Source organism: Symsagittifera roscoffensis, chromosome 2 (genome assembly GCF_963678635.1).
Source record: "Symsagittifera roscoffensis chromosome 2, txSymRosc1.1, whole genome shotgun sequence".
Classification (NCBI taxonomy): Eukaryota; Metazoa; Xenacoelomorpha; order Acoela; family Convolutidae; genus Symsagittifera; species Symsagittifera roscoffensis.
In genome coordinates this window covers 29329837-29345664 of record NC_087063.1, presented here as the reverse complement: position 1 = coordinate 29345664, position 15828 = coordinate 29329837, and the positions used below count along the sequence as shown (strand labels likewise).

Sequence of the window (15828 nt, the reverse complement as noted above, 5' to 3'; positions counted from 1 at the left end):
ATGGACTTCTGACATTGATCGCAATAACCCACGGAAACTTGGGAGGACTAATGAAACTGGCACGTTGTCCAGAGCAGATGAAAGAGAGAGTGAGGAACCTGTATATGAAGAAATCCACGGACTCGTGGAACAAGATAAGAGACCTGAGACACACTCTTATCCAATATCTCTTGCAGCAAAATCGCTTTGGAACCGGAGAAGACGAGACAATTGATAGAGAGGAAGATGTTAGACGACATGTTGGAGGCATGCCGCTATTAACAGATCTGAGCTTGGCTATGAGGACCGATCCCTTGGCGCTGATCAGAGGAGTCACGGAGTTCGTGACAGTGATCTATGGACCAGCAGTCACCTTTGCGTTCCCTGACGTTAAAGTGGAAGCATATAGGAGGTCAGTGCTGCACCTGAACCTCATATCGGCAGTGGACGGTAGTACACTGAACTGGTGTGAGCAGCACACACTGCGGGAGCTCATGAGTGAAGATCTGTTGTTTGCGAAAATATCGGAGCCAGAGATGACAGTCATCAACTTTGACGATCACTTCCGTGACCGCATGGGAGAAGTAGAGAGAGGACATATCGAGGTGTTTCCAAAGCTTTGGAATCTGAGACCCTATGACAAAACGAATGGTGAAATAACCAGAGTGCCTCGTCTCACAGCAGCATATCACAAGGTGAGAGAAGAGACGAAAGACTGGGGCGATTACAAGAAGCTACCGGAAGCAATCCCTGAATTCCCTCTGATAAGAAGGATGTTGCTCGGAGCAGTCTCCGTAGTACAAACTCCTAGGTTGAGAGCATTCGAAACCAATGAAAGGAGAGTAGGGAATTTCTCGGTGACGATGGATCCATACTTCGTAGGGAGAAATGCCGCCGTGTTACAGTACACACGATTTGCATACACGGATCAAGCGACGAGAAGGCGAATAACAACGCCGCGACTCCCAAGCCTGGAAGATTTGATGAGGAATGGAAGGGACTAGGCTTAACTCCGATGAGAATGAGAGGCAGGACAGAATTGCCTGAAGCCTCATTAATCCTGACCAGTGTGAAAAAGGAGATGAAAGTGGGAGGAATATTGCAGACGAGAACCTTCCTAGCACCCTTCGGCTGCGAAAAAATCAAAGTGGTCCATGGAGAAGAGGAAGATAAATCGGCCGGTACATTGCTCATGCCGAGATTCCAGGAAGAAGCCGACAATGACGAACAAGGACCATCGAGCTCGAATAAGGATAAGTCAGAAGGAGATGACGGACAGGGTGGAAGCCGTCAGACTGAAGAACCCATGCAACAAGATCAAGCTGGTGGGGAAGACGACAGGGCATCGACAGGAGGAACATCCAGCCTGGATTTTAACATCTTCAGTGATCTTGAAAACAATGCGGATACGTTGGAAACGACTGAGCCAGCGGATGAAGGCACCTCGACACTGGAGCCTCCGTCAGCCTTTATGGAAATGAAACGGAATTTGCCGGAGAGCAGCTCTCCTGGCAATTCAAGAAATAACGACCAGAGAATCCTCATGGAATCACCACGGAGGAGAAGAATAGAGGCCTCAGCCAGAGTACCTTTCTTGGGAACGCTGCCCGAAGAAGAATGGGAAGTACATCACCGAGACCACGAGAGTAGGACGGGATGTAAGCTGGACAGAAGGGCGTTTATGGAAGAAGTCTGGACCGTGATTCAGGGCTATGGGACCCAGTCCATCCTCAAAACAGGTCTCAATCAACCCTTGATGAGAGAAGTACTTGACAAGCTTGATGAGTGTGAAGGGAGACTGAGTGAGTTATTGATCGACTCAGCCACTGATGAGAGTGAAGCGAATTCTCCCATCAAGATGACACCGCAGGACGATGAAGGAGAGGTGGTGTACCTGTCAAGAACCAGGAGAGGGACGATGCGATCGAAAATGGTGATTGATAAAATCAATGCGATGAAAATGAAGTTAGGCAGCAGAGTGATGCCGAGGAGAATTGGAAAGACGAAAGTGGATTCAGAAATATCGATGAAAGCTGGTAACTCAGCGAAAAGAAAACGAGTCGAGGAAGTCATGGATTTGGGGCAAGGTGATTATCAATTGTCTGGCGCAGATAGAATGTTAACTGATATAGCGATGGTGCCACCCATTCTCATGGCAGGGATAAAGTCAACCGGTTATAAATCCAAAAGGAGTGACCGCACTCTGACTGGAGCAACTTTAGAAATGGAAATACTCAGTCAATGTGGAGAGAGTAAAATGAGGGACTTCAAGCCATCTCCCATGAATCATGGAAAGGGAAGTGTTGCAGGACAACTAACACCAGTGGAATACAACAGACTAACAGTGTCTGAGACAGTGTCGATAGATGAACCCACCGGTGGATACATGGAGATGTTGGAATACCGAAACTCGGCTAGAGGGTATGTAATGGCCCTGGAAGACGAAAAAGTCATGGAGGGTTATCTGGAAACAATGTTGCAGGGCACCACCCTCAAGCAGAAGGCGTATGGAACTTTGGCGTCGTCTGACGTACAGGCGGAGACGATCGAACAGTTAGTGAGCCTTCCATGGAAAGCAGTAGTATTGAGGTATTTCGAAGAAGAAATGAGGACTACGCCAAGAATACATGCTCTCGTGGCAGTACCTTACGTAAGGACAGAATTACAACTCAGGTTCGCCTGGTGCATGATGGGACTGACTCGCGAAGAATATCATTCAGAAGAAAGAAAAAGGTCAAAAGAAGAAAAGGTGTTCCTTATGACGAATCTGAGGGATCTGATAGTCCAGGAGGGAGCAGCAGTAGCGTGTGCGAAGCGGAGAGATGCTCTCTGTTTCATTCGATTCCTGATAGAGCAGATTTCAGTACATGCATTAAACACTTGTGTTAGAATGTTGAGGGAAGGCGATGAGCGAACGAAAGCCTTGTTCTTGCTAGCACTGCTGGACATGCAGCAAAGTAAACCGATGAGGGTGAACATGAAAGAACCTGAAGAATTGGAGCCCATGAAAAAGATAGATGAGATCAGGAGATTCTCAAACAAGGAGCTGAGACTCACTAAAGAATCTATGGGAGCATTGCCGAAATCCAGTGAATACTGTGGACCGATCAAGAAGAAGTCATATAGCTACGTATCCGGGATCATAGGGATGGCGTACAATCCTTTCTTGAGTGAAGACATACGTGATTGCTTCTTTGATTATGAGCAGGCGGTGTTACTAAGATTCTGGACGTCCAGAATTGTAACGATCAAGAGCGTTAACAATCCACAGGCCAAATTGGGACTGGTCTTGGAAGAAGAGGTGACTGCACCTTCAGTACCAAAATCCGACAAGAGAGTGGAGTTTGGGTTGGGATTCTCAGATGAGTTACTGAGAACGAGCTTGATGGCAGTGTGGGAATTGATGAGGCCATCATGGTGTCCTAGTCCCAACGCTGACTCAATATTAAGGGCGACACAAGACGTACAAAGGGAACTGAATGCAGACTGTAACCTGCGTGACCTCAACATCATATATAATGTGATGATGACAGCCTCTAAGAGCAACGGAGAAGATAAAGTGGAGTTGCCTGGCTGGGGACCAGAAGACTGGGTCAAACCTGGTAGCTGTCTGGCGGAAGTCTGTGGACTAGAGGGTCACGTTTGTGGAGGTCTAGACTGTGTGAAAACCCTGGAGAAACAACACAAGCAATTGACAGTATTGTTTGGAAATGTGGTGATGAAAGCAAGAACGGAAACGGAGCTGATAGCAGATTGCCATGGAGGAACCGATGTGAATCTAGTGACTGCACTAGGATTCTACAGCATGTTTGGTTCTTTAGAGTCACTATTGAATCTAGAACAGAAACATGAGATGGCCACAGCCATCAGCGTAGAAGTGTTCCCAGGAGTTCTGCAGACTGAGCAGAAATACATAGGAAAATGGAGGGAAGCAATCGAGACAGAAATGAACATCAGACACAGCGAAACTTATTGTAGACCATCAGGAGCACGATATTTGGTGGGCTCAACGTTGGCTCCAATGTGCAAGAGCAGATATCCTGTACATTTCGTAGCTGTGGACGTGAAGAGTACAAGAACGATTGTGGATCAAGCCTTCTCAGTGCCGAAGTGTGTGAGGTTGGCGAGAATGAGAATGTCTGAAAAGTCTTACGAGTTACTCTGTAAGATGTTCTCAGCAGTCCCAGGGAGAACCAAAGAAGAATTGGAGTCAATACTAGGAAAGAAGTTCATGGGATATGTGAGCGGGAACTTCAGTGACTTCGAAAAACAGAAACAGAGAGGATCAACTGTCACAGATTACAATGCAGTAGATGAGAATGATGAAATCCACCGAGTGATGATGGAAGTGGAACCATTGCTGGAAGCTTCGGGAAAACGTAATTGGAGGAGCATCATGTTGACGCATGACGAGTTTCCTTGCCACTGCTTGCTGCAGACCTGGTGGTATCCCAAGCGTAGTAATCTGATGTTGATCTGGGACTCTGGAGAGCTGCTCTCCATGGGTTTACCAGATTCATCACAGCCCGTAACAATAGTGATAATGGGAGTTATGATGGCGATACGATGGCTGGAAGCTCATGTGAGAGAAAATAATAGACAGGAGGCGCCGACGAGAGAACAATTGCGGAAATTAGATTGTCTAAAAGATTTAGATCTTTTTGAGACAATGTGCAAAGTTCTAAACATTCCGATGGAAGTGAAGAAGATATGGGCGAGAAAACGATTGATGCCATGGTTCAGAGCTAACATGACTGCGTGGTTGTACGAGTATGCGAAAAAGCATATGTCGAAACATGGCAGAGTGTACAGTGAATATCAGCTGGACATTGGGGCAGGAGCTTTCAAGTGAGCTTTCGTGACTCATCGGAATGCAGTGACCACTGCTGTGAAAAGAATCTCCAGGACGAGTGAACGTAGTGGAAATGAGAAGGCAGAGATGCTGAAAGAAGATCTGGAGAGAAACGTGATGTTGTGTCTCCACAACAGCTTCTGTAGAAACAGAGAATCCAACGTGGATCCCCTACCTTGCTGTAAACAGAGGGTAGAAGAGCAGAAGTGTTGGAGGACGGCTTCCAACAGCGTCAGGATAGCCAACGACGTGCTACAAGACACGGAAACCGAAAGTGCGGAGTCAGCATCACAGGAGGAGGAAATGGAACATTGACGAATGGTCGAGAAAACAAGAGGCAACAAGAAAGAAAATTAGAAGAATTTAGAAGTTTTAGAACTTCTAAACGACGAAAAAAGAAGAGAACAAAGGAGTGATGAAGAAAAGTTAAAACTCAGAATTGTTTTAAGTGTGTGAAAAACTCAAGTGAGAAACCAAGCAACCAAGTTGTAATTGAAAACTGAAACATTTAGTTGAGATTTGAAATTGTTGCATTTATAAATTTGCATTTTGATTTTAGCAGAAGTGGCTTTAGAGACACTTATTATTTATTTAGAAAGGCTTAAGAGAAGAGTATATTTAAATATTCCAGCCTGTATGATTGTTTTTAATCACTTAGGAAGACTGATCACTTTGTGGTGACATGAAAAACTTGAGTAACCTCTTGGAGAGGGAGGTTGGTACATTGTTCTTTCTAACCACAAAGTTTCTTAGTTTTAATATTCAGGACAATAAACAAGCAAGATTTCCGAAGGGAAGGAGCATAGTAGGATAATTTTAGCTTGTTGGTTGGCAGGACTGTCCTGCAAGCCAACACCTTTTAAATCTAAGAGAAAAAGTTTTAATCGGGACATTGACACTGGAAGTCAGAAAATATGTTTTATCTTAGGTTGTATCCTCAACGTGCAGATTAATGAGAGAATTTGAAGGCTATAGTGATGTAGTATGATGCCATTTATATTCTGTAGTGAGTTGAAGTGACGTGGATAAAAGTAATTTCGTGCATTTTGTAAATTCTGTTCGATGACACTGTAACCATTTTATGAACATTGCGCGATTCAATGAGGACATTGACCGGACTGTCCGGGGAGTATGTGACATTCGACCAGAATGTGAAAAATGCAATCTCTGCAGAATTCGGAATTTTAGCAGTAGGCCTTCCGGATTGGTGGTTTTCAAGAACTAAAAGCGTTATTGGAACGTTTAGCCAAACGATGAGGGCTAGAATATTCTAGTATTTTAAAATTTCAAAAATTCGAAAGATGACGTCACATTTCTGAGAAATGCTGAAACGGCCATTTTAACAAAAACGAGAGAGAAAACACAACAACGTTAGTTGCGCTGACGATAACAACGATAATCGTGATTGAAAAACAGCAGCAGATTGCAGGAACAGCAGAGAACGTTCCGAGTTGCAACTATTGTGCTGCTACAATAGTTGCAAGGCCGTTGCGAACAACGGTGAAGGGTAAGAAACCAGCCTTCCGGATTAGGAAGAAATCAAGATCAACGAGCTTGATTCAGCGGATTCAAGAATCCGGAAGGGTCTCGGGACGGAAACTTTTATTGACTCGTGTGAACTTTTAGCATCCTGTCATGTCCTGACTTGAATTTAACTGATATTTGGATTAGTTTTGACAAGGATGAGGTGCTAGGAGTTGGGGGGGGGGGGGGGAAGGGTTGATCCATCTTCGATGGAGATGATGATTTTTATCTACTGAACAAAAACAATAGTTATATAATAAGTAGTAGCCCTGTTTTTAGGAGTGACCTCGTGGTCTGGGGATACTGAGAACCAGCCATGAGCTCACTATTTCTGCATATAATCTAGTTAATTTGAGTGTTTTGACCGAAGCCGAAAGCAGTAACGTTTTTGTCGGCCCGATGTTAGAAAAGACCACCGAAAAGTACTGGCTTGGTAGAGACGGTGAAAAGCATGCAAAGCTCTGTTTAGACGCTAGCCAGTCGTCTTAAGACTTAGTTTTGTTTTCCGTCGATATGTATCTTCCGGGCGAAAGTTACACCGCCAAGTCATGTTGGCGTTGTCCCGGTGCTTACATTCAATAGGCAAAAGTGTGCAGAATGTATCGTCATGACCACCACTGCTACCTCGGAAAGGTAGAACGAGTTCCCGATGGTGACTTTCATTTCGTTTGAATTGGTTCTAATGATTTGATAAAAATCAAAACCATCGCCCCTGGCCTTGACCAGCTGAGGTGCAGATGGGAGGAACTTATTACCTAAAAGATACCACATAGATACCGGTATCTAATAGAAACCATGGTGCTCACACTGCTTATACTACTTGTAACTTTTATTTCCGGTCTTGTTTAAAACACGCAATGATTAAATTCTAATGTATGACATGTATACTATATGAGGAAACAAAACTATGTCCCCTAATGCGCACCTGAGGGCTGTTGTCGTGGTGTCTCAGTGTCTGAGTGTGCGTGTTGGTGTGGTAGAAAGTGAGGATGTGTGTGAGGAGTTGGCTGAATTGGGGGTAGTACTTCTTCAGGGCACTCTGCACTTGCACCGTGTGACTCAACACACTCCGCACCAACCCACTCAACACATTTCGGTACTCTGTCAACAAAAGCACACACTCACAACCAAACGCCAAATAAAAGTAAGCTCATTCAGTTAGCTCAGTAAGTTTTCGAGATCTTGTCAATTACAATGGCAGAGGAGGGGGATTCACTGCAAGGTACAAAATTTCCAAACGCTTAAAGGTTGATTTAGTTTTCATAAGGGCCGACCGAGGCCGAAATACGTTACAAATTGCAATAGGCGCGGTAACAAGATATCGTTTTTGTGCTTTCTAGTCCTGTAGGGGGGAGGGCTAGGAAATTAGACAAGCAAATTAGACGATGTAATAAAGGTGGGTATTCACAAATACAAATGAAAAATTAAAAAAATCAATCGTTTAAGCTCTTAGTTTAAGGTCGCCGGCGATAACCGGCTCTAATTTTTGTATAGTCCTACCCTCTGTTCGCAAGCTCGCAAAACTCTTCCGCTGTTTAGTTTTCGGCTGTTTCAACAGTAGAAAACTAATTTAATGATTCCTCCCATCACAATTCGACCAATCAGAAGTCGAGTTGAGGTACAGTCGTGCACAAGCTGGATAGGGCCAATACCCTATGGTTGGACCCGTATCTGAGCAACCCGTAACCCGTACACCAAGCCCGTTTACCCGTAGCCCGTAAATTTCACAAAAACGGCCGATCAAAACCGAAACCGGATGTTACACCTATTTGTGCGTGAAAACAGTAGCCAATTGGCAACTGCCCAAGAAGAAACTGAAGTGATAGACGTTGGACTATTTGACTCAGACATTGACGAGTAATGTGTGGTTATTTTGACAAAAAAATGGTAGCCTTTGTATTATCTCATCTGACCTACGAAAATTTGATTTTCAAATGTTTTCCGTTTTTAAAGTAGATTTACACTGGTTCACGCGAAAAATAGCCCGTAGCGTTGGCCCGTAACCCGTAGCACACAACCCATAACCCGTAAATTTTCTCGCGGGCCATACGGGTCCAACCCCAGCCAATACCAGCATTATATAAATACATCAATAAACAATATTGCAGAAATTTTTTGCAGGAAAAGTATTTACTTCAACCGTCCCTCCTCTACAACAGCACTAATTGAATTGTCTATGAATCCAAAATGAAAAATCAGCCCCATTTGTGCCAAAATTATTCAATCAGAAGTCGAGTTGAAAAATTTTGGCACAAATGGGGCCGATTTTTCATTTTGGTACAAAACAACATTGGTACAAATGAGATTTCACCGTCAAAAAAGCGTAAATTAGAGGATAACTTTTTGGATGGAAATTGAAAGTTTTACTCAAGATTAAGTCACACCAGGGGCGGATTTAGGGGGGGCGGAAGCCCCCCCGCCCTCAGGGATTCGACCCCCTGCCGACCCAAAGGGTCCCCCCTTTGATACTTTTTCAGAAATCCATTTTGGCCGACCGACCCTAAAATTTTTCTAAATGCGCCTTGGGCGCCAATATATACTAACTTTGAGGGGGAGCGCGCGCCAAAAAAAACGCAATTTTTTTTCAAAATTTTTCAAAAAGTGCCCAAAAACGGCTTTTTTTGACTGTTTTTTCATAAATTTGCCTGCGGCGCAGAAAATTTCGCCGGAATAGGGGCAAAACAGTGGTTTGGGAGAGCTCGAAAAATCAATTTGGTCGACCTAAAAAAAAGGTCGTCAAAATTTTCGAATTTTTTTTGTCAAAATTTTTCAAAAAGTGCCCAAAAACGGCTTTTTTTGACTGTTTTTTCAAAAATTTGCCTGCGGCGCAGAAAATTTCGCCAAAATAGGGGCAAAACAGTGGTTTGGGAGAGCTCGAAAAATCAATTTGGTCGACCTAAAAAAAAAGGTCGTCAAAATTTTCGAATTTTTTTTGAAAATTCGCCCCCCCCCCCTCGAGAAAATCCTAGATCCGCCCCTGAGTCACACGATTATTATAAATTTATAAATTGATTATATAGTGTAGAATCCAAAGAGTATAAAATAATTTTAAATGCATTAATTATACAACTACAAGTATTCTTAGGGGGCTAGGAAATTAGACGGCTCCAGTAAAAATGAATTTAGAATTTTTTTTGCAAAACTAGAATTTTGGACGAAAATCATTGGGTTAACAAAACTTATTGCTTGAAATAAACTTTTACAAAAACAGAAAAGTTTATAATCCCTTTGCACATCAAAATATTTATTATGAAATAATTATAAAGTAATAATCTATATGTTATAAACATTTTTGAAAAAGATATTTAAACAATTGCGACATGTGAAAAATTGATTAGCCTTTAAATATTTTCCGTATTTGTAATTTTGCATCGACGGATAGATTGAATAATTTTGGTCACCCCTAAATTTCTAGGCCATGTATTTACCCAATTAGCGTTTAGAAAAGCTCAAACCAAAAGTAAATAATAGTCGAAAAACAACTTTCACACACAATAAAATTTTGGGCCCATGAGAACACTCTCCCCACCATGTAAATTTTCTCACTCCCCAACCAAATAAAAGACGAATTGAATAAATTATTGGATAACTAATAAGTTTTGGCGGTTTATAGGTTATCAAAATCTGCTACTTAATAGGAAAAAGTCTGCTTTTTCTATTCTATGAAATATTTCTTTGATCATGTGTTTTTTTTTACAAAAATTACCTTTTTTATGGCATTTCAAGACAAAAAGTCAAATTGGATAACAAAAAGAGCACTTTCAGGAATCAAATACAGAGGCAAAGTTGCACTTCGCATACACAAGCAAAAACATGACCGATAGCGCTACTGGGAAAAACTGAGTGAGTAAAACTTTCAGTCTACAAAATTTCATAAGTGACGCACGCCAATTATGAGTCTACATAAACGCTAAGTGACGCAAGCCAATTATGACGCATTAGCAGTACCAGTCAATTTGAACTTCGGTTGGAAAATATTTGCGACTTCGGTTGGAAAAAAAAGAGTTCATACTATAAGACAAGCTTTGCTTGTGTAAACATTAGATAATTAGAGTTGCGAATAGATGCATGTGATATAGTGTCCCTTCGGATGGCTGTGGACAGCTATATCGTCGTTTATTGATAATGTTGTAAGCTGTTCGAATATTAATTAGCGCTACTGGCTATCAATTGTTATTGATTGTTTCCATAATTTATATGTCTCGAGCGGTTAAGACTTATCTTGCTTTTAAGGACGCAGGACTCGGTTCTTAACTTCTGGAATATCGCTAATCGATCGGCGCAAGTTAGAGCATGATTCTAATATTTTATTCTCATCAAGTCTACCCAATTGATTAGTAGCTCGGTATAAATCTCCTCTGATTGGTATTAATTACCATCAATATTTACATAGTTAAATAAACATAAATGTATGAACTTCATTTCATTAACAAGGTTAATTATGTAATCTAATATAGCATAAGAATGCATGACGTCATGTAGTGATGTCACACTACCTCACAAGAAGGAATCTTCCCGGGTGGTTTTCAGTTTTTGACTGTTTACAGTTAAAATAATTAAGTTTAAAATCGACAATCAGATTGACAAAATATATACTGCTACAGGAAAATGAGTAATTGAACTATCAAGTTATCACAAAAAATAATTAACATTCATTGGGTTAGAAGCACAGGTTATTACTTCAATTTACATTATGTGAAAGAGAAATCAATTGAGTTTAAATGGGAAATATTTTAATGGGGATAGGAAGCCACATTGAGTCTTGTTAAGGGAGTTAAGTGATAGATGATAGGGTCAATTTGATAATACCATGAGATTGTCAGTTATCAACTGTAACTAAATTTGCACGGCAAGTACTGTAGTGTCGTGTAGCAAACTATTGTTCGTCGTTTCGTCGTTTTTCTCTTCTTTCAGTGTTTGTTACTAGTCATTTCTTTTGTTCCATTGGTGCTCGAATTAGTTGTAAACTTTTCAAATGAGGTGACTTCAGTCTTTTCGTGGCCTCTTCAATTGCGAATAGATGTCCAACAAATTCACAGTTATCTGTTTTGTCGAATTTTTCACTTTTTGTTGAAGTTGACAGTTTATAAAGCTATTTGTACTTTGTTGTACGTGCTTAAAAGTTGCCACTGTGTGTTTCAGATATCATCTGATTGTTAAGAAGTATTGTCATCTTCTTCTTTTGGGTATTTTGTGCCTCTGGTGGCCTGACAACCTGAAAGGCAATGATACACTTCTTTTTGTGTGAAGTCAGAATTCCACTTTTTTAACGATGATTTTTGCTTTTTGGCCACCAACGTCTCATGATGCGGAATCTGTCTTTTTCAATTGGTTTCTTCTGCTGTCACTGCACTTCACTCATATTGGCTGTTCCAGTACTTTGCTGGTTCGACTGAGCAAAATTAAGCGTCAGACAGAATGATAAAGGATGGATTCCCCTCTTTTTTCAAAGTTTTTGAGGATTTTTGGTCCGGTCGTATCTTTTAAGACTCGAAGAAACTGTTCAGTTTGCTTGACAGCCTGTCAAGATTGTCTCAACGGTTGCAGTGGGTGATTTCCGGCGTTATCTTAGCTTTTGAGTTCGGATTTTTAGCGAATAATTCCGTCGATTTTTTTTTTCGTTTTTTCCTATCTTATTACATAGGAATTTCGCGAAATAATGTATCTTTCCCAATTTCGATCTGCTAGTGAGCTGACTTCGTACACGTGTTCACAGGGTGCTGGAATGAGGATCCACAGTGAAACTTCGAGTGGTTATCTCTTGAAATTTTTGAGGGATCAAAAATTTGTGTTATACCTAATAATAATACATGGGGTTTTCGTGCATTTTTTGAGATCTCCAGGAAGTTGACTTCTGCTAGTGAGCCGGCTTCGTGCACATGTCAGTAGGGTGTTGCAATGATGATAACCGGTGAAAGTTTGGCTGGTTATTTCATAAAATTTTTGAGGGATCAAAAAAACGTGTTATCCATAATGTTAATACATGGGGTTTTCGTCCATTTTTTGAGATCTCTATGAAGTTGACTTCTCCTAGTGAGCCGGCTTCGTGCACATGTCCGTAGGCTGGGGCAATGATGATCCAGGAGTATAAAGTCATTATACCACGCATATGATGTCTTTGACGTCAGTTTTTCTGAAAATCTGCAAATGTCGAATTTGAAGAAAGAAGTTTTTCTCATTTTTTTGTCTTTTCTTCATTCGAAAGTCGTTAGTTCTTGACTTCGATGTCAACATTCCGCTGGCTGGAGACTAGCGAGGAAAAGAATGCATGCTGAAAGGTTATTATGCGATACGATGATTTGTCGTTAAAAATAAATGAAGATTTTGATGTTCGTTTTTTCGAAAATATCGCTTATTAGGCTGAAAACTCTACTTTCTTTCAATTTGTCGAGTCCACATCCAATCTTTGGTAGGGCAATCTGTCGGATTCCTTTCTGAAGGAGCTGTTTCTTCATGCAGTTGAGACTTCGTGACAAATTGTAGTAGGTTGGTTTCTCGAAAAATTGAGATTTTGTAACCAGGTTGAAAATTGACTTGTTTTCCCAAGGCAAAGACACGGCAACTGATGACCCAACTATTGGTGTTTCAATGCTTTGTAGGGTTGGTCTCATGCATGGATAGGCACTGCTGATTTGTCGTGCTACTCCTTTGTTCATGTGAAAGTCACTTGAGACACAGTGCGCTATAGAGCCTGGGAACTGTAAAACATTTCCTGGTCCGACAAAGATATTTGGTTCATCGTAGATTGAATTCACTGAATCTTTGCTGCTCCCAGCTCCACCTTTATTTTTAGTAGTCAGTTGCTTAGCTCGTTTTACTGTGTCTTTTAGTATATTTCTTTTCGCTCCGCGTGGAGGGAAAGATTCATTTGCCTCGTCTACTTTCTTCTTCATTTTTGGTCGGTTCTCGTTTTGAGTTGATCTTGGACTGAATGTTATTGGAGCCACTTCGTGTCCATCTACTGTTCGTAGGCGGAATTTTCGCGGTTGCAATTGGCGTGGTGGTATTGGGTGGTATCTCACATCGTTGCTGAAGCGCGTTTGGCAAAATATTTTGTCTCGCGCTTCGACTGCTGCTTTGCGCTTCGTTCGCGATGTTTCTTGGGCCATGTTTTGTCCATCGTTTTCGAGATTAACTGTAGTAGGCATTGTAACCGCTGCCTCGTTCATTGGTTCGTCGTTAAGTAATCCATCGTTGTATTCAAACTCAGGTGGAGCTAATGGTTCTGGATCTGGGTCCGGTGGAAGTGCTGGTGGCGGCGGTGCTGCTATTGGTAGCGGTACCAGAGGTAATGGTGCAACTATTGGCGCTGCTGCGGGTATTGGGACTGGTGCAGGGGCGATTGGGGCTACTGCGGGTCCTCGAAGAGGTACTGACAGTCGGATTCGAGCAGGTGCATCGGGAAGGTTGCTTTGTCCACAGTTCGCGGGTTGGATGTCGTCTAAGAGTTTGGGCAAAGAATCGTCGAAGAGTCCTGGTTCACTTCGATATTTACCAAGTGAGGGATCCGTTTCAAATTTGCTCGGATCAATGATTTCGAGATCTTCTGGTTGATGCTGTGGAACAACAGGTCTGAGACGAATCCGGTGTACGCATTGGGTGTAATTGGTTCCCATTTTGCGAATGATGTAGTTTGAATTTGTCAATACTTTTTCAACTCTGTACAATGGTATCCAGACTTGCATTGATTTGCTTCCAAAATCTGATTGAGTTGTCAACAGAGGATTTAGTAATACACAAAATGAATGCTGTTTCAGTGGGTGGGCAAGTGCTTTTTGATCGTAATATCCTCGGTATTTATGGTAAGCAGAAATAAAGTTCTTTTTCGTTTCTTTGAACTTTTCTAACATCGCATCTTGCATTGCCGTAACAAAATCAGATTCAGCTGTTACTGTTTCAATTGCTTTCGTTGAGAAGCGGAGATCAATTGGTTTTGTCGGTTCTCTTCCATGGAAAATTGAGCTTGGGCAGCATCCAATTGATGAAGAGCATGAAGTATTGTGGATAAATGTTGCCAGTGGGACATATTTGTGCCAGTCCGACCATTGTTCATTGGTGTTCAGCTTTAGGATTCGTTTAAGTGGTCCATGAGATCGTTCGACAAGACCGATAGTCTGCGGGTGTTTTAGTGTCGCATGGTTTAGTTGAATTTCGAGCAATGTCGCCAATTCGTGCATCAGTTCTGAAGTGAATGTCTTTCCAAGATCAGCAAGAATCTTCTTCGGGATATAACTATGAACAAAGAACATCTTTGTAAGTTCTCTTGCAACAGTATCAGCGCTGGCATTCGTCAATGGTGCTGCAAACAAGTATTTCGAGAATACATCGATTCCAGTGAGAACAAACTTGTAGACTGGTGACTTCATTGGTCCAACTATATCAATTTGCATCATATCGCCTGGGAAACATTGCAATGATGAAATTGGTTGTAATGGTGGAATCTGATGCTTTGCCGTTGCTTGTTTGAGTTGCAGACACGTCAGACAATTTTTAATCGTATTTTTTAGAAATTCAGTGAAGCTGGGAAGGTAAAATCGTTTTATAAACTCTTCTGATGTCCTTGTCATTCCAAGATGTCCGCCAGTTGGCGAGTTGTGGAGTCGATACACAACTTGTTTCCAACGATGTTTAGGTAGGCAGTATTGTTTATACTTCACCTTTCCTGTGTCATCGAAGAAGTTTCGGTACAGAACGTCGTTTTCAATTATGAGTCGATTAAATTGCTTCGCATATTTCTTCTTTCGACTGTTTTCGTACGTGAGGTTTGGAACTTGTTCGTTCCGTATCCAGTTCTTCACATCTTCGATATCAGGATCCTTTTCTTGTTCATTTTTCAGATTGAGAACTTCATGACTCAAATTCAGGTCATGAAAAATGTCAGCAGGATCAGGATATCCAACTGCGGCAATTAATGGTCCTGATAGTCGGACGAAGTTTTGTGGTTGAATAGTATCGCTATCGTCTTGCGTGTTAAGCTCTCGCATAACATTTTCATAGAGTCCTAGTTCAATCAATTGTGTTCTCAGATTATCGTCAAGTTTCTTCTTTTCGGGAAAGATCTCCTCCATTGGTTGGATCAGGTTGAGAGATGCATCAGGTACTTTAGCTGTCGTGTCGATTTGAATCTCTCGTACCGGAATTTTGTCCATTAGTTTCAGGGAGAGAGAAGCTGATGGGTCTGTTTGCATTCGTGAGAGAAAATCTGCTGCATAATTTGCTTTTCCAGGTATATGCGCGATGATGATGTTAAATGCCATGACTCGATCCAAGAAATTCCAAACTGATGGTGGAATGGTTTTTGCTTGAAAAAACTGTGTCAGGCTCCGATTATCAGTCAGTATTATCACTGGTTTGGATGATCCCCAAATGAAATGAGAGAAATGATCGAGAACAAAATATAGAGCTAAGAACTCTTTGTAGTATATGGAGAACTTCAGTTGTGCTGTATTGAAGAGTCTTGAGCCAAAAGACAC

At 41.7% G+C, this 15828-nt stretch overlaps 2 protein-coding genes across 5 annotated transcripts in view; both read right to left on the bottom strand.

Moving 5' to 3' along the window:
* LOC134839789 (uncharacterized) overlaps positions 1–15828 on the bottom strand; it is a gene marked incomplete in the record, with an annotated part of 166686 nt that overhangs the window by 62033 nt on the left and 88825 nt on the right. Inside the window, 1 exon segment of the mRNA XM_063855411.1 lies at positions 7281–7456. Within this exon segment, the coding sequence (XP_063711481.1) occupies positions 7281–7456 (176 nt within the window).
* LOC134840753 (serine-rich adhesin for platelets-like) overlaps positions 1–15828 on the bottom strand; it is a 181998-nt gene that overhangs the window by 136580 nt on the left and 29590 nt on the right. The window lies entirely within an intron of this gene.